Source organism: Ranitomeya variabilis, chromosome 6 (assembly GCF_051348905.1).
Source record: "Ranitomeya variabilis isolate aRanVar5 chromosome 6, aRanVar5.hap1, whole genome shotgun sequence".
Taxonomy (NCBI): domain Eukaryota; kingdom Metazoa; phylum Chordata; class Amphibia; order Anura; family Dendrobatidae; genus Ranitomeya; species Ranitomeya variabilis.
Genome location: NC_135237.1, coordinates 173,587,639 through 173,607,550, shown reverse-complemented (window position 1 = coordinate 173,607,550; position 19,912 = coordinate 173,587,639). Strand labels below are relative to the sequence as shown.

Genomic DNA, 19,912 nt, shown 5'->3' with positions numbered 1-19,912 from the left:
ACACACAGCTTTGCAGCACACACTGGTACGCACACAGCTCTGCAGCACACACTGGTACGCACACAGCTCTGCAGCACACACTGGTAAGCACACAGCTCTGCAGCACACACTGGTACGCACACAGCTCTGCAGCACACACTGGTACGCACACAGCTCTGCAGCACACACTGGTACGCACACAGCTCTGCAGCACACACTGGTACGCACACAGCTCTGCAGCACACACTGGTACACACACAGCTCCGCAGCACACACTGGTACACACACAGCTCTGCAGCACACACACAGCTCTGCAGCACACACCTATTACACACATAGCTCTGCAGCACACACTTGTACACACACAGCTCTGCAGCACACTGGTACACCACAGCTCAGCAGCACACACTGGTACACACATAGCTCTACAGCACACACTGGTACACACACAGCTATGCAGCACACAACTATTACACACATAGTTCTGCAGCACAAATTGGTACACACACACAGCTCTGCAGCACACACTGGTACACACAGCTCTGCAACACACACAGCTCTGCAACACACACAGCTCTGCAACACACACAGCTCTGCAACACACACTCACAGCTCTGCAGCACACACTGGTACACACATAACTCTGCAGCACACTGGTACACACAGCACTGCAGCACACACTGGTACGCACACAGCTCTGCAGCACACACTGGTACACACACAGCTCTGCAGCACACACTGGTAAACACACAGCTCTGCAGCACACACTCACAGCTCTACAGCACACACTGGTACACATATAGCTCTGCAGCACACACCTATTACACACATAGCTCTGCAGCACACACTGGTACACACAGCTCTGCAGCACCCACAGCTCTGCAGCACACACTGGTACACATATAGCTCTGCAGCACACACTGGTACTGTAATAATTATAGGGGATAACTCAGGAGACTCTGCATGGAACAAGACAACTACAGGACACAGTTTTATAAGTGATAAAGTCTATATTATCACACGGTGATTCAAACAGGTGCAGAGAGAATCTCAAGTCCACAACACTTGGAGTAAATATTAAACGCAGCTTAGCTTAGCAGTCTATAGGAAACTTCAGAGGAAAATGCAATCACGCAGAAAGTCTATGAAGCACAATTATTCTTGAGGATACTTGACACAAATAAGTCCTTGTTTTAGTCCAAACACAGATAGATATGCTTATAAGGCAGTTCAAATAATAGCTTAGCTCAACCAGGGAGGTCTGGGTAATAGTCTCAGGTTTTTGCAGAACAGCAACAGCTTACATGTCCAGCAAATGCAGATGGAAGTAAACACAAGCAGCAGATGAAGGAGGATTACTGGAAACTGGTATATGCAGCAGGAACTCAGAGCAGAGTAGCAGGATAACCACACAGGCTCACAGGAGCAGGTATATAGCCAGGGAGTCATCAGAGTCAGGAGCTGGATGCAAGGCAGAATACTCTAGCACAGACTGAAGGCTGGGGTGGAGTTTTATAGCAGGAAGACACAGTGCACATGAGACCAAAGACACCATCTTGTAAAAGGGCAGTAATACACAAAAGGTAATAAAAAATGTTCAGAGTCCTGACAGGTACACACACAGATCTGCAGAAAACACCTATTACACACATAGCTCTGCAGCACACACTGGTACACACACAGCTCTGCAGCACACACAAGTAAAAACATAGCTCTGCATCACACACCTATTAAACACACAGCTCTGCAGCACACACTGGTACACACACAGCTCTGCAGCACACACTGGTACACACACATAGCTCTGCAGCACACACCCATTACACACACAGCTCTGCAGCACATACAGCTCTGCAGCACACACTGGTACACACATAGCTCTGCAGCACACACCTATTACACACATAGCTCTGCAGCACACACTGGTACACACACATAGCTCTGCAGCACACACCCATTACACACACAGCTCTGCAGCATACAACTCTGCAGCACACACTGGTACACACATAGCTCTGCAGCACACACCTATTACACACATAGCTCTGCAGCACACACTGGTACACACACATAGCTCTGCAGCACACATCTATTACACACACAGCTCTGCAGCACACACAACTCTGCAGAACACACCTATTACACATATAGCTCTGCAGCACACACTGGTACACACACACAGCTCTGCAGCACACACATAGCTCTGCAGCACACACCTATTACACACATAGCTCTGCAGCACACACTGGTACACACACAGCTCTGCAGCACACACCTATTACACACACACAGCTCTGCAGCACACACTGGTACACACACAGCACACACCTATTACACACATAGCATGACTGTTCACGCACTTCCGGCAATAATATACAGGTCATGTTTTCAGGATTTCCTTGTATTGCACAGGTGATAATTTAATCACCTGCACAGAATGATTCCAGCACCTTATGGAATGCTAAGGAAATCCTGAAAACATGACCTGTTGGCGGCCCTCGAGGAATGCAGTTTGACACCTCTGATATACATTATAGACACAGCTCTACAGCACACAGTTACACACACACATTGGTATACACATAGCTCTGCAGCACACACTGGTAAACATATAGCAATGCAGCACACGCACAGCTCTGCAGCACACACCTATTACACACATAGCTCTGCAACACACACCTGTTACACATAGTGCTGCAGCACACATTGCTATACACACACCTATTACACACAGCTTTGCAGCACACACTGGTACACACACAGCTATGCAGCACACACCTATTACACACATAGCTCTGCAGCACACACCTATTACACACACAGGTCTGCAGCACACACTGGTACACACACAGCACACACCTATTACACACCTAGCAGGACTGTTCACGCACTTCCGGCAATAATATACACTCATCTATGACCTGAGACCGGGCTCCTCCCACACACGTGGTCGATCACATGGTCATGACGTCTCCCAGCTATTGTCATGTGACGGATCCCTTTCTCGTCATGGCTGATGATACGCAGGGACTGTCTGCCTTTACAGCTCAGGTTAGCGGCTCCTTCCGTTCCCCTCCGTGCATCACTGCCGCCGCTGTGTGTGATGGGAGCTGGCACCGTCTGCGGCTGACACCGCCTGTGTGTGTCTGGCAATGAGCCTCCGTGACTGCGGGCACAATGCCCCGTGTGAGCCGGCGCTGCACTATGCCCCCGGACAGCTTGTCAGTAATGTGTAGCAATGTGTCCTGCACCGCAGCCTGCTGTAAGGCAGTGCCGGCTCCTGTCACCTGCGGAGCGCCACACAGGACCAATCTCCTCACTGCTTTTATTATCTCACCTGCTTAAGAAGTGGAAGCGGTAATCTGATTGGTTACTGTAATGTTTATGACTCTTGACAGCAAGGTGTGCTGCAGAGTTATATCTGTGTACAGAGGAAGTGAATGGGGCAGGCACAGAGTGCAGGGTATGCACAGAGAGCGGGCTATGATCAGAGGGTAGGGTATGCACAGAGAGCCGGCTATGAACAGAGAGCCGGCTATGAACAGAGGGCAGGCTATGCCACTGTTGGATCTGTGAGACCACCGCTAATAAGGTCATCTAGTACTTTGCTATGTGTGGGATAGGTCATCAATGTCAGATCAGTGGGGGCCATCACTCTGCCCCGGTGGCGGCTGGACCTGCTCAGCATAAGCGTGACTCACCACAGCGCCATACACTGACTAGTGGCTGTCACTGAGAACTGCAGACAAACCCTTGGGAAAGTGCTTCCAATGGCTCCCGGCCACCTCTGGAGTGGGGAGATGGCCCTGGGGCGGCTGTACGATGTCGGGAGACTATCATACAGGGGTTCCTCTATTAGAGTTACGGCCGGCGTCCTGCAGATGCTTTGTGCCGCTGTCCAGACCAGGTCCGAGCGCACAGTAACAATTCCGTGGCATCGCACCCTCTGTGCCGATCCATTACTGGTTTTGGACCTTTTCGGTCTATTATTTGGTGTTTCTTTGCGGCGTCTTCTTCTGATTTGCCCTTTTTTTTTGTGCTCTTCTCTTTATAGTCTCCATTGTAGGGTTCCGGCTGATACATCAATTGCCACTTTGTAAAGAGTTTCCTCCCTTGTCCACACCGCCACTCAAACTCATTTTATGTACATCAGGGAAATTATTGCACAAAGATTTGCGGTATTTTTGTGGAACTTGCTATTTTGTGCACTAAAAAGTCAAAAAGACAAAAGTAAAGAGAATTCTTGATAAAACCATGAACAGGAAAGTGAGTGGAAAAAGAAATCGAAATTCTGAATCAGGCCTTCTGTCATCGGGCCAAAGTGGCGCTGCAGCTGCGGAGTCCGGGGCTCCTTCAGTCTCCAGGTCTAGTGTCACACTGTAAGCCACACAAACACTTTACGAGGCCAACATTGTACAAAATCCACCCCCCCAAGTCCGCTTTCTCAGCTGCAAGGAACACGATTGTCCTTTTGACCCTTACAGGAGGAAGCTTAGTTTACTTTCCACCCCGCTGACGCCATTTTGCGTTTTTTTCCATAGATTGCTGCCTCAGTACTCTGTAAAAACAGCAATTCTGTCCTCAATCTTCCAGCACCAAACAGTATAATGTCCGCCTGCACTTATTGTTACCTTCCTCACATTTTGGCCCTTCGTGCCTCTGTTCTCATTGCGGACAGTTATGTGACCACCCATTCCCCAATGGCTTCCTGCTGTGCCCAGCTAATAGACCCAGGAGCAGTCGCCGCTCTTGCGCCATGCCCTCTTCACAGAAGCTGATCTGACCTCCACTGCTGATGCTTGCCCTGTATGTTCAGGCCCAAATATGCCACTGTATAACCCACATATCGATCCACCAAAAGAATCTGCGCACAGTCGTCCTGAAGGAGAGTATGGCTGTTAGGCACTATCACTGGGAGGCTTTGGGGTACTTACGCGATTTCTTGGAACATTGTTTTATGCTGGAGCTACATGATGAATATGACTGGCCAAAGATCGCTATGTGTTGGTGCCACATCCCAGCACAGTACAAGTAAAGTAAGTTGTATTGTGGCTCTGATGGTAGCGCGACAAACAAGTCACAAAAAGCAGCTTCACATGGCGATCTCTGTGGCCCCAATCTAAAACATTTTAAAACTTGTTTGCACTTTTTTAACATTTGGCCTCTATAGTAATATACTGCAGAGGCCAAAAAGTACCAAGCGGGCATTAGAGAATGGGCCCATCTGATAAGCCTTTGTGCCTGCTACAGGCCTTCATAGGGTACAGATCAATGATGGCCGTCATATGAGCCCTGCCATAGGAGTGCTGCAACCCTATACAGTGCGGAAAATAAGTATGTGATCCCTTGCTGATTTTGTAAATTTGCCCACTGACAAATACATGAGCAGTCTATAATTTTAAGGGTGGGCAAATTTTAGCATTGAGAGATATATATCAAAAATAAAATCCAGAAAATCACATTGTATAAATTATATAAATGTATTTGCATTTTGCAGTGAGAAATAAGTATTTGATCCCTCTGGCAAAACAATACTTAATACTTGTTGGCAAAACCCTTGTTGGCAAGCACAGCAGTCAGACGTTTTTTGCAGTTGATGATGAGGTTTGCGCACATGTCAGGAGGAATTTTGGTTCACTCCTCTTTACAGATCATCTCTAAATCATTAAGATTTTGAGGTTGTCACTTGGCAACTCGGAGCTTCAACTCCCTCCATAAGTTTTCTATGGGATTAAGGTCTGAAGACTGGCTACGCCATTCCATAACCATAATGTGCTTCTTTTTGAGCAACTCCTTTGTTGCTTTGGCTGTATGTTTTGGGTCATTGTCTTGCTGGAAGACCCAACCACGACTCATTTTTAATGTCCTGGCGGAGGGAAGGAGGTTGTCACTCAGGATTTTACGGTACATGGCTCCATCCATTCTCCCATTGATGTGGTGAAGTAGTCCTGTGCCCTTAGCAAAGAAACATCCCCAATACATAATGTTTCCACCTCCATGCTTGACAGTGGGGATGTGTTCTTTGGGTTATAGGCAGCATTTCTCTTCCTCCAAACTCGACGAGTTGAGTTAATGCGAAAGAGCTCAATTTTTGTCTCATCTGACCACAGCACCTTCTCCCAATCACTCACAAAATCATCCAGGTGTTCATTGGCAAACTTCAGATGGGCCTGCACATGTACCTTCTTGAGCTGGGGGACCTTGCGGGCACTGCAGGATTTTAAACCTTTACGGCACAATGTGTTACCAATGGTTTTCTTGTTGACTGTGGTCCCAGCTGCCTTGAGATCATTAACAAGTTCCCCATCTAGTTTTAGGCTGATCTCTCACCTTCCTCATGATCAAGGATATCCCACAAGGTGAGATTTTGAATGGTTCACAAGATCCATTGAAAGTCATTTTGTATTTCTTCCCTTTTTCTTACTATTGCAACAGTTGTTTCCTTCTCGCCCAGCGTCTTACATATGGTTTTGTAGCTCATTCCAGCTTTGTGCAGGTCTAGGATCTTGTCCCTGACATCCTTATAAAGCTCTTTGGTCTTGCCCATGTTGTAAAGGTTAGAGCCTGACTGATTAATGGAGTCTGTGGACAGGAGTCTTTTATAAAGGTGACTATGGAAGACAGCTGTCTTTAATGCAGGGAACGAGTTAATTAGGAGCCTATAACTCAGGGGTGGGGAACCTCAGGCCCCAGGGCCATTTACGGCCCTCCATGACTTTTTATCAGGCGCCCGAGCAGATTCTCAGGGACCGCATTCTTGGGCAGTGAGCTGTATTGTGATTGCCATAAGCTCATTAATTTCTTCTTGCTCTGTTAGCACACACACATGCAGTGTTCACTACTGAACACTGAAGGGCATGCAATGAAAGATTATGTCCTAAAACCAGTGCCAGAGTTAGGATGTACTTTGTGGGCAGAGTTTGTACAGCCCCCAAAGGATGGTATAAATATCCAAATGACCCTTCGCAAAAAAAAGATTACCCAGCCCTGGTCTAACTGGTCTGTAGGAGCCAGAACTCTTAATGGGTAGTAGGGGATCAAATAACTATTTCTCACTGCAAAATGCAAATACATTTATATAATTTATACAATGTGATTTTATGAATTTTATTTTTGTTATTCTATCTCTCAATGTTTATATTAACTTACCCTTAAAATTATAGACTGTTTATGTCTTTGTCAGTGGGCAACCTTACAAAATCAGCAAAGGATCAAATACTTATTTTACCCTTCGCCATGACAGCACCCACTGGAGAGATAGGGATCCGCCCCAAGGAACAGGAAACCTACAGAGACATAAAAGGGGGCGGTCCCCCTCTCCTCCTCAGTTTAGGTTTCCTGTTCCCAGGGGACAGGATCTCTGAGAAAACTACAGAAGATCATACCTGGGCTAGGAGCATCCGCCTGTGCGGTTTCTGCGGGAACGGCAGGGGATGCAGTCCAGAAGCAGCGTCGGGGGAGACTCCGTTAGACGGCTCCCCCCTCGTCTGTCCGGCATGTGGGATGGCTGGGTCCGGGAAGACGCCGCCCGATTCCACAGAGCAACGCTGCAGAGGTGCGGCCTTGAAGAGGCTCCAGATACGGGCCAGCAGGTAAAAGGGTCCGGGATCTGCGGCACAGCTGCAGCGGCAGCCGGTACACCGCTCCATAGCGCAGGCCGGGATAAGATGGCGGCCGCACATGCGTGGAGCGGTGTAAGAATCCCCATACTGACCCGGAGGTATGGGAACACTTCTGGGTCACTCACACAGCGGTGAGGGAAAGCGCGGTTTCGCGCATGCGCAGTACACCGCTGTGGAAAGAAAAAAAAAAAAAAAAGGGAAACTGACCGGATCTTGGCCTATAAAAAGGGGGAAGTTGCAAACGCACAGGCGATGCAACATGTCGTCCCCAGGCAAAACAGTGGACCCAGCAGGTGAGCCAGCCAGCAGAAGGTCCTCAGATGCCAGCCACAGGAGCGAGACCAAGGATTCAAGATCCAAAAAGTCGCAGCCTCCTATTTCGGTACCGTACAGCTTCACTGGGTGAGTGTAATTTCCCCTCTGCCTATAAAGCTGACACCCTTTTCCACAAATGTCTTCTTCTCCCAGGCCAAAAGGAGACAGAAATCTAAGCACAAACAGTGTGCGTTATGTGACGAGCCTCTCCCAGATTCCCACCCCAAAAAACTCTGCAATCAATGTATAGCGGAAACAATGCAGAGTCCATCTATGTCGGTCACGGATATACGGGCCATAATTAGAGAGGAATTACAGGCCATCTCACAAGCCAGTACCCCCCCTAAAAGATCCGGGAAAGAAAAGGCTATACCCAGCTCTGAGTCCGAGGAGGAAGGCGTTATCCACTCAGACTCCTCGCAGGCGTCATCCTCTTCCTCGACACAATTGGACATTGAGGGTCGAGCTTGTTTTCCCCTTGATGGGGTGGACAACCTAGTAAAATCCATCAGGAATACTATAGGTTGTGAGGATGCAAAAGACGACCAAACTGCACAAGACATCATGTTTGCAGGGTTGGCAGAGAGGAAGAGAAGAGCATTCCCAGTAATTCCTGCGGTTAAGGCACTGATAAAGAGGGAGTGGGAGAAACAGGACCAGAGAGGTTTTCTCCCGTCAGCCTCCAAAAGGAAGTACCCCTTTAATGATGAGGAGTTAATTTCATGGACTAAAATCCCTAAGGTGGACGCTGCAGTCGCCTCCACCTCAAAACAGTCAGCTCTACCAGTCGAGGATGCGGGCCTACTTTCTGATCCTCCAGATCGGAAGGCAGAATCGTCACTAAAACGATCATGGGAGGCTTCCACGGGCATATTTAAACCATCAATTGCCAGTACATGCACTGCTAGATCCATGCTTGTTTGGATTGATCAGCTGGATCAACAGATCGAACAGGGGGTCTCCAGACAAAAATTGCGGGATGCGATACCACTGATTAGAGGTGCAGCAGCATTCATGGCCGATGCTTCAGCTGACTCTCTTCGCCTTGCAGCAAGATCAGCCGGTCTGATTAATAATGCCAGACGTGCGTTATGGATGAAGAGCTGGAAGGGGGATACGCAGTCAAAGGCTAAGATCTGTGCTATTCCGTGTGAGGGTGAGTTTTTGTTTGGGAAAGCATTAGACGAGATCCTCAAAAAAGCAAAAGAGAGGAAAAAAGCCTTCCCTGACCCCTCAATTCCTTTCTATAGGAAGACCTTTAGGAAGAGGCCGTTCGGGAAAAGAACACAAAATGAAAGATCGTCACGATGGGCCACAAGAGAGGGAAAACAGGGTGGCACTATGTTTAAAGGCCCCCCCTTCCGTAGAGACAATAAATTCTGAAACACCAGACACCCCAGTAGGGGGTAGGTTAAAATTTTTCTTTCCCCAATGGCGAAAAATCACGTCAAGTTCCTGGGTGCTAAATATTATTAAGGAAGGAATGAAAATAGAATTCCTCCAAATTCCCCATGATTCTTTTATTTTAACAGCCCTTTCCTCACCAGTGCAACAGAAGGCCCTTGAACTGGAAATTAGAAGTCTTATAGTTAAAAATGTTTTAGTTAGGGTGCCAAAGGGACAAGAGGGTAAAGGGTTCTACTCTCCGTTATTTTTAATCCCTAAACCCGATGGTTCATTTCGAACAATTATAAATCTTAAAAAACTCAATACGTTTATTAAAAATTATACGTTTAAAATGGAGTCTATTAGATCGGCCATTAAGCTCCTTTTCCCAAATTGTAGAATGGGCGGCATTGATTTAAAAGATGCCTACTACCATCTCCCTATCCATAGTAGGTATCAAAAATACTTAAGAGTGGCAGTAACTCTTGAGGGGGAGATTCATCATTTCCAGTATACAGCCATGCCCTTCGGTCTCTCCACGGCACCCAGGATCTTCACGAAGGTAATGTTAGAAGTAATGGCCTACCTTCGCCAGAGAGACACATTAATCATTCCCTACTTAGATGATTTTTTAGTTGTAGGAAATTCGTCCCTTCAGTGTGCGGAACGATTAGCTGACACTGTCTCGTCCTTAGAAAGCCTGGGCTGGATCGTCAACTATAAAAAATCCAGACTCATCCCACTCTCTCTTCAGACATTTTTGGGGTTCAATCTAGATTCCATAAAGCAAAAATGTCTACTTCCCCAAGAAAAAATATCTCTTATAGAGGGTAAAGTAGTGGCGGCCATTCACAAACCTCAAATGTCCCTGAGAGCAGGAATGTCCTTGCTAGGATCCCTCTCCTCCTGTACTCCAGCCGTTCAGTGGGCACAACTTCATACCCGAACATTACAACATCAGATACTTCGGGAACAGAGAAAATTTCTGGGGCACCTTGAATCAAAAATAACTTTATCCGAGAAAGTCTTATCTTCCTTAGAGTGGTGGCTAGATAAAGACAACCTAGCGGGGGGTGTCCCTTGGGTAATATCACCATCCCACACGATAACTACGGACGCTAGTCCCCACGGGTGGGGCGCACACATGGGAGATAAATTCTGCCAGGGAACCTGGGATAAGAATGAGGATTTATATTCATCAAACCTGAAAGAATTGAATGCGGTAAACTATGCACTGCGTCAATTTCTCCCACAGCTACGAGGAAGCCACGTCAGAATCTGTTCAGACAACACTACGACAGTGGCGTATTTAAACAAACAAGGCGGCACAAGATCAGACGCTCTAATGTCTTCCGCAAACAGTACCTTAATCCTGGCCGAAAAGCATCTGTTGTCCCTCTCGGCAGTCCACATCAAAGGAGAGGACAATCAACAAGCGTACTTTCTAAGTCGACACACTCTTCATCAAGGAGAATGGTGTCTCAATCCTCACATTTTCCACAAAATAACATTGTTATGGGGCAAGCCCCAAATAGACCTGTTCGCTACAAAACAAAACAAACACGTCCAGAAATTCGCATCTCGGTCCCGTGCAGATCACCCGGACATTCTAGATGCTCTTCAAACACCCTGGCAATTCAAGCTAGCGTATGCTTTCCCTCCGATAATTCTGCTTCCACAAGTAATACGGAAGATCAGGGAAGAGCAGGCCAAGATAATACTGATAGCACCATTCTGGCCCAAGAGACCATGGTTCTCGTGCCTGCGGTCAATGTCGGTGACGGATCCTTGGGTCCTTCCCTCAATCCCAAACCTTCTCTCTCAGGGACCTTTCTTCCACCCTCAGGTGGACAGCCTCCACCTGACGGCCTGGAATTTGAAAGGCAGATATTAAATTCCAGGGGGTTTTCAAAAGGCCTAATTGATACACTCCTGCTTAGCAGGAAACCATCTACAACAAAAATTTACACCAAAGTATGGAAGAAGTTTCTTCAGTTCCATACTAGTTCAAACCCCTCTGAAGTCCCAATAAAATCTATACTAGAATTTCTACAGAAAGGGAAAGAGTTAGGTCTGTCAGTTAACACACTAAAGGTCCAGGTGTCCGCTCTGGGTGCCCTCTATGGCCATAATATTGCTGGTAATAAATGGGTATCCCGCTTCATCACGGCCTGTGAACGAGTTACTCCTGTCCACATACCTAGAGTAGCTACTTGGGATCTAAATCTAGTCTTAGACTCTCTAACAGAATCTCTGTTTGAGCCTATAGACACAGCATCTTTGAAACACTTGTCGTTAAAAACAGCCTTCTTAGTAGCCTTAACATCGGCTAGAAGAGTCAGCGACATTCAGGCCTTGTCGATAGATCAACCTTACCTTCTCACATTTCATGACAGACTAATCTTAAAACCGGACCCCTTATACCTTCCTAAGGTAGCAGGGAAGTTCCACAGGTCACAAGAGATACATCTTCCTACTTTCTTTAAAAACCCCTCTACTCTTGAAGAACAAAAATTTCATATTCTAGACGTCAGGAGAGTAGTTTTGCAATATATTGAGAAAACTAGTAGTTGGAGGCAGAGTAGGGCTCTGTTCATATCCTTCCAGGGCAAAAAGAAAGGATATGGAGTCACAAGAGCAACATTATCCAGCTGGATAAGAGACGCTATCCGGTTGGCCTATTCCATGAAAAATGAAGAACCTCCGGAGGGTATCAAAGCACATTCCACCAGAGCCATGGCTTCTTTCTGGGCCGAAAAAGGGAACGTGCCAATCGAGGATATATGTAAGGCTGCAACTTGGTTGGCTCCTTCCACTTTCTATAATCACTACAGGCTTGACCTGTCTTCCGACTCTGACCTACACTTTGGCAGGACTATCCTTAGCACGGTGGTCCCCCCCTAGGTGTTGGTCTCTGGAAATCTCTCCAGTGGGTGCTGTCATGGCGAAGGGTAAATAGCCGGATTACTTACGGTAATGCTCTTTTAATGAGTCCATGACAGCACCCAGTCACATCCCTCCCTAATAAAAGCCAATGTAATTACTTCTATGAAGTTTATATTCTGATGATACATTGTGATGGTTGACTAACACTGGCGGTCCTCCGGGTACTCTGAAATTAAACTGAGAAGGAGAGGGGGAACGCCCCCTTTTATGTCTCTGTAGGTTTCCTGTTCCTTGGGGCGGATCCCTATCTCTCCAGTGGGTGCTGTCATGGACTCATTAAAAGAGCATTACCGTAAGTAATCTGGCTATTCCCCCACTGTACATGCGTGTTACTGACCGTGTATCAACATATGAGCCCTGCCATAGGAGTGCCGCAGCCCTATACATGTGTGTTTCTCACTATACAGTTGTGCTCAAAAGTTTACATACCCCGGCAGAATTTTTGCTTTCTTGGCCTTTTTTCAGAGAATATGAATGATAACAGCACCACTCATGGTTAGTGGTTGGGTGAAGCCATTTATTGTCAAACTACTGTGTTTTCTCTTTCTTTAAATCATGACAACTCAAAACATCCAAATGACCCTGATCAAAAGTTCATATACCTCATTTATTAATACCGTGTATTACCCCCTCTAACATCAATGACAGCTTGAAGTCTTTTGTGGTAATTGTGGATGAAGTTCTTTATTTTCTCAGATGGTAAAGCTGCCCACTCTTCTTGGCAAAAAGCCTCCACTTCCTGTAAATTCCTGGGCTGTGTATCATGAACTGCGTGCTTGTGATTTCCCCAGAGTGGCTCAATGATATTGAGGTCAGGAGACTGAGAGGCCACTCCAGAACCTTCACTTTGTTCTGCTGTAGCCAATGACATGGCCTATACATGTGTGTGTCTGACTGTGTATCTACAACCCCTGGCAAAAATTATGGAATCACCGGCCTTGGAGGATGTTCATTCAGTTGTTTAATTTTGTAGAAGAAAAGCAGATCACAGACATGGCACAAAACTAAAGTCATTTCCGATGGCAACTTTCTGGCTTTAAGAAACACTAAAAGAAATCAAGAACAAGAAATGTGGTAGTCAGTAATGGTTACTTTTTTAACCAAGCATAGGGGAAAAATTATGGAATCACTCAATTCTGAGGAAAAAATTATGGAATCATGAAAAACAAACAAAAAAACACTCCAAAACATCACTAGTATTTTGTTGCACCACCTCTGGCTTCAACTTCCACCAAAGATTTTCAATTGGATTGAGATCCGGACTATTTGCAGGCCATGACATTGACCTTATGTCTTTTTTCAAGGAATGTTTTCACAGTTTTTGCTCTATGGCAGGATGCATTATCATCATAAAATAATGATTTTATCATCCCCAAACATCCTTTCAATTGATGGAATAAGGAAAGTGTCCAAAATATCAGCATAAACTTGTGCATTTATTGAAGATGTAATGAAAGCCATCTCCCAGTGCCTTTACCTGACATGCAGCCCCATATCATCAATGACTGTGCATGTTCTCTTCAGGCAGTCATCTTTATAAATCTCATTGGAACTGCACCAAACAAAAGTTCCAGTATCATCACCTTGCCCAATGCAGATTCGCGATTCATCACTGAATATGACTTTCGTCCAGTCATCCAGAGTCCACGAATGCCTTTCCTTAGCCCATTGTAACCTTGTTTTTTTCAGTTTAGGTGTTAATGATGGCTTTCGTTTAGCTTTTCTGTATGTAAATCCCATTTCCTTTAGGCAGTTTCTTACAGTTCGGTCACAGACGTTGACTCCAGTTTCCTCCCATTCGTTCCTCATTTGTTTTGTTGTGCATTTCCTGTTTTGGAGACATATTGCTTGAAGTTTTCGGTCTTGACACTTTGATGTCTTCCTTGGTCTACCAGTATGTTTGCCTTTAACAACCTTCCCATGTTGTTTGTATTTGGTCCAGATTTTAGACACAGCTGACTGTGAACAACCAACTTCTTTTGCAACATTTAGTGATGATTTACCCTCTTTTAAGAGTTTGATAATCCTCTCCTTTGTTTCAATTGACATCTCTCATGTTGGAGCCATGATTCATGTCAGTCCACTTGGTGCAACAGCTCTCCAAGGTGTGATCACTACTTTTTAGATGCAGACTAACGAGCAGATCTAATTTGATGCAGGTGTTATTTTTGGGTATGACAATTTACAGGGTGATTCCATAATTTTTTTCCTCAGAATTGACTGATTCCATAATTTTTTCCTTATGCTTGGTTAAAAAAAGTAACCATTACTGACTGCCACATTTTTTGTTCTTGATTTCTTTTAGTGTTTCTTAAAGCCAGAAAGTTGCCATTTTGAAATGACTTTAATTTTGTAGAAGAAAAGCAGATCACAAACATGGCACAAAGTTAAACAACTGAATGAACATCCTCCAAGGCCGGTGATTCCATAATTTTTGCCAGGGGTTGTTCATATGAGCTTGTTACTATGGCTGCTTATGTGTTTGCACTTATTCCCTCTTTTTATTTTCCTAAAGCATGCAGTCTGACAAGCCATGTGCCTGGAGCCAAGTGACACCCTTGTATACAAATATGTTGCACACAAACCTTTTGCAGGTGGCTAAGGCTACTTTCACACTAGCGCCGGTACGGGGCCGTCGCGCTGCGTCGGCCCGACATACCGACGCATACTGTGCAAAAAATGCCCGACGTGGGCAGCGGAAGCAGTCTTACAACGCTTCCGCTGCCCCATTGCAAGGTCCGGGGAGGAGGGGGCGGAGTTTCGTTTTTTTTTATGGAGAAAAAACGCATCCTGCGGGCAACTTTTTTATCCACAACGACGCATTGCTACGTGCAGTGCACGACGCTAGTGTGAAAGTAGCCTTATAGGCCAGAATCACTCTCAGTTTGTGTGCCAGTTTTTCAAGCTAAAGCTAGGAGCAAATCCTGAAAGTAAAGTATAAGGAAAAACTTTATGGCTCAATAAACTGCTTGTGTGATTGCAGAATAAAGCTGCTATTAGATGTACAATGGACCCTATGACGCAGATTTCACATTGTCGCAAAGGGTGAATCTAAATGTAAAAATCCACAGAAAGAATGGACGTGCTGCAAATTTTAAAGTCAAACATGCGTGGGAAATATCTGCCATCTTCTTAGCCTGTACTGTATACACTGAGGATGTGCTTTCACCTTTAGTTTCATTTTCTGATGCTGTTTTGTTTCCGTACATTTTAACCCCTGGAGTCTGTCAACAGGCTTTTGCTTTGTAATCTGAAAGATTCTAGGAGTGAAGTCCCTGATTACAGCAGTGTGTCACTTACTAGTGTCTTCAGCTGTTTCAATACAATCAGTGTTTTATTAGCAGGAGATCATCACCACAGCACTAGGTGTCTTGTGCCTCCCTGTTCAGCCTCACCTCCAGCACTGATTAGCAGCCCTCTGTCACTGAACATTGTACACAGAAGGTGTGATGTGGGCTAGTTACACACAGCTCAACCCCTGAGCTCTGCTTGATCTGCAGCAGAGAAAACTATCACAACTGCTGTTCCCAGTTAACCACTGGTAAGTGATTGATGTAATCAGGATCTCTGTCCCTACATCATGCTGCTTTCAGATTACATAGGAAACACAGCAGTTGTGGCACAATCAGAGATCTTAGATGTAGCAGAGCTAAGAACTCTAACCCTGCCGCAGGCTCTCTGTGTGCATTGTCTATAGAGAGTGAGCTGCTTATCACAGGAGGGAATGTGGCCTGACCAGGGCTGATGATAATCCCTTGGTGATAAAACACTCATTGTATGAAAACATCACACAGATTAATAAATTATTAATTCCAGAAATCAGTGTCTCTGCCTCTACCTCATTCTGCCGTCGGATTACATAGCAAAAACCTGCTGACAGATTCCCTTTAAGGACTTTAAAAAAATGTGAAGTTTGTATTAAAAAGCAACTTATTTTACTATTTTCCAAGATCTATAACATTTTTTTTAATGGAGCTGTATGAAGTTCTGTCTTTGGCGCAGATAGCTGTAGTTTTTTAACCAGGCTATTTACCCCATACATGACTAGGCACATTTTGTTTTTTTTATTTTCCTAAATAAGTTTTAAAAGAGCTTTAAACACTTAATGACCGCCAATACGCCTTTTAACGAACGATGGTAGTTAAGGGTACTTAAACCACAGCGCCGTTAATTAACAGCGCTGTGGAAAAAGTGTATAGCGCCCCCCAGAGTTGGATTTTCTTGGGGGGGGTCTCAGCTTCCGGGGGTAGCCAAGACCCCAGAGAACATGATTTGGGTCGGTTTTTACCAACCCCCTGGTGGTGATCGCCGTTATTAACCGTATAACGGCGACTGCAAAAAAAAAGCGCAATTTGCCATTTCATTTCTCTGTCCTCCGATGTGATCGCACATCAGAGGACAGAGAAATAGGATCTCCGATCGCCCCCAATACTTACCAGTACTTGCTTCTCTCGACGGCCGCTGGCGTCTTCTTGTTAGAAAATGGCGGGCGCATGCGCAGTGCACCCGCCGAGATCTGCCGGCCGGCACCCGGCAACAATAGGAAGATTTTCCTATTGGTTCATTTTGGTCACTGTGATAGACCCTATCACAGTGATCAAAATAAAAAAAATAGTAAATAACCTCCTTCTTTATCACCCCCTTGGCTAGGGAAAAATAATAAAATAAAGAAAATGCATTTATTTCCATTTTCCCATTAGGGTTACAGTTGGGCTAAAGTGAGTTGGGCAAAAGTTAGGGTTAGGGTTGGGGCTAAAGTTAGGGTTAGATTTGGGATTATCGTTAGGGTTTGGATTAGGGTTAGGGTTGGGATTAGTGGGATTAGAGTTATGGTTGGGGTTAGGGTTAGGTTATGGTTAGGATTGGGATTAGGGTTAGGGGTGTGTTGGGATTAGGGTTAGGTTTGGGATTAGGGTTAGGGGTGTGTTGGGGTTAGGGTTGTGGTTAGGGTTACGGTTAGGGTTGGGATTAGGGTTAGGGGTGTGTTGGGGTTAGGGTTTGAGTTAGAATTGGGGGGTTTCCACTGTTTAGGTACATCAGGGGTCTCCAAACGCGACATGGCGCCTTCATTGATTCCAGCCAATTTTGCATTCAAAAAAGTCAAATGGTGCTCCCTTCCTTCTGAGTTCTGCCGTGCGCCCAAACAGTTGTTTCCCCCCACATATGGGGCATGAGCATACTCTGGACAAATTGGACAAAAACTTTTGGGTTCCAATTTCTCCTGTTACCCTTGGGAAAATAAAAAATTGCGGGCTAAAAAAAAAATCATTTTTGTGGAAAAAAAAAAAGATTTTTTATTTTCACGGCTCTGCGTTATAAACTTCTGTGAAGCACATGGGCGTTCAAACTGCTCACCACACATCTAGATAAGTTCCTTGGGGGGGTCTAGTTTTTAAAATGGGGTCATTTATGGGGGGTTTCTACTGTTTAGGCACATCAGGGGCTCTGCAAACGCAACATGATTCCCGCAGACCATTCCATGAATGTCTGCATTCCAAAACATCACTTCTTCCCTTCCGAGCCCCGACGTGTGCCCAAACAGTAGTTTTCTCCCACATATGGGGTATCAGCGTACTCAGAACAAATTGGACAACAACTTTTGGGGTCCACGTTCTTCTGTTACCCTTGTGAAGGTAAAAATTTGGGGGTGAAATATAATTTTTGTGGAAAAAATATGATTTTTATTTTCACGGCTCTACGTTATAAACTTCTGTGAAGCACTTGGGGGTTCATATTGCTCACCACACATCTGGATAAGCTCCTTGGGGGGGTCCAAAATGTTTCCAAAATGGGGTCACTTCTGTAACAATTATTTTTATAACTTAGACACAGGATTTTTTTTCCCTACAGGGATGGGGATTTGGATTGCCAGTGTCTTTTTTTTTTTTTTTTTTTTTCCCCCACCTACATTTTGTTTATTTACTGTATTTTTAATGTCACATGTTGTGCCCCCCGGTAAGCACAACGACATAGAGGGCAGAGATGGTAATAAACCCCTTTCCCACAGTTGTTCGTGGGCAGATGTTTAATAATTATAATAATAATAATAATAATAATAATTTTATTTATATAGCGCCAACATATTCCGTAGCGCTTTACAGTTTAACAGTTTCAAAACACAAAAGTCATAAGTAACAACGTTAACAATACAATCATTAAAGCAAAATAAGACGACCCTGCTCGTGAGAGCTTACAATCTACAATGAAGTGCAGGAGATACAAAGTACAGGTGTGTATTTACAATGATGTACTTACAATGATGGTCCAGCCGTCTTGAGGGATAGATGGAGCTGGGGAATGGGCTACACACGCACTTACACATAAAATGACTTAGATTAGCGAACGTGATAGGTCGATCTGAACAAATATGTTTTGAGGGAGCGTCTAAAACTGTGCAAATTGTGGATAGTCCTAATTTCTTGGGGTAGAGCATTCCAGAGGATTGGCGCAGCGCGGGAGAAGTCTTGGAGTCAGAGTGAGAGGTACGGATTAGTGCAGAGGTTAGTCGAAAGCCATTTGCAGAGCGCAGTGATCGGTTAGGCCGATAGACAGAAATGAGGGAGGAGAAGCAAGGGGGTGCCGCACTATGGAGAACTTTGTGGGAGAGAACAAGTGCTTTGAATTCCAAGGACTAAGCCCTGAGGTACCCCAACAGTGAGAGGAAGAGGAGACGGAGTGGAGCCAGAGAACAGAACACTGAAGGAGTGGTCAGAAAGGTAGGAGGATAACCAGGAGAGAGCAGTGTCCTTAATGCCTAGTGACTGGAGCCTAGAGAGTAGGAGAGGGTGGTCAACAGTGTCGAAAGCTGCAGAAAGGTCAAGAAGAATGAGCAGAGAGTGGTCACCATTACTGTTATGATCTGGTGGCCTAAGAGCAGCATGAGATATACTCTGGAGAAGGTGGTACCTGTACTGACCGCAGACCCTGAACTTAACACCGCAACTAGAAGTAGCCGTGGAATGTACCTAGCGCTCCCTGTCATGATCTCAATGGCAAGAGAACATAGCATAAGCATATATAGGAACTAGCTCTTGGAAGATGGGAACTGAGCTGACCATGAACTAAACCTAACGCACAACTAGCAGTGGCCGGGTAGCATGCCTACGTTGATTCTAGATGCCCAGCACCAGCCGGAGGACTAAATAAAGCTAGCAGAGGAAAATATTAGTCCTAGCTCACCTCTAGAGAAATACCCCGAAAGGAGACAGAGGCCCCCCACATGTATTGGCGGTGAGTTGAGATGAAATAACAAACGTAGTATGAAAATAGGTTTAGCAAATTTGAGGTCCACTTACTACATAGCAGAAGACAGAAAGGACACTTTCATGGTCAGCTAAAAACCCTATCAAAAACACCATCCAGAAATTACTTTAAAACTCTGGCATTAACTCATAACACCAGAGTGGCAATTCCTGTTCACAAGAGCTTTCCAGACACAGTAACGAAACTACAGCTGTGAACTGGAACAAAAATGCAGAAACAAACATGGACAAGAGTCCAACTTATCTAGTAGTTGTCTAGGAGCAGGAACAAGCACAGAGAGGCTTCTGATAACATTGTTGACCGGCAAGAAACTAACAGAGCAGCAAGGTTATATAGCGACTCCCACATCTTGATGGGAACAGGTGAACAGAGAAGATGAAGACACCAGTTCAATTCCACCA

At 45.3% G+C, this 19,912-nt stretch overlaps 1 protein-coding gene across 2 annotated transcripts in view; it reads left to right on the top strand.

The window, feature by feature from the left end:
* Positions 1-2,914: 2,914 nt before the first annotated feature.
* VPS41 (VPS41 subunit of HOPS complex) overlaps positions 2,915-19,912 on the top strand; it is a 343,493-nt gene continuing 326,495 nt past the window's right edge. Inside the window, exon 1 of one of the 2 annotated variants that reach the window (XM_077269269.1) lies at positions 2,915-3,030. In XM_077269269.1, coding sequence (XP_077125384.1) covers positions 2,938-3,030 — 93 coding nt within the window. In that variant the 5' untranslated portion in view covers positions 2,915-2,937. The remainder of the gene's footprint in view (positions 3,031-19,912) is intronic. The other variant, XM_077269268.1, reaches the window with a different exon arrangement.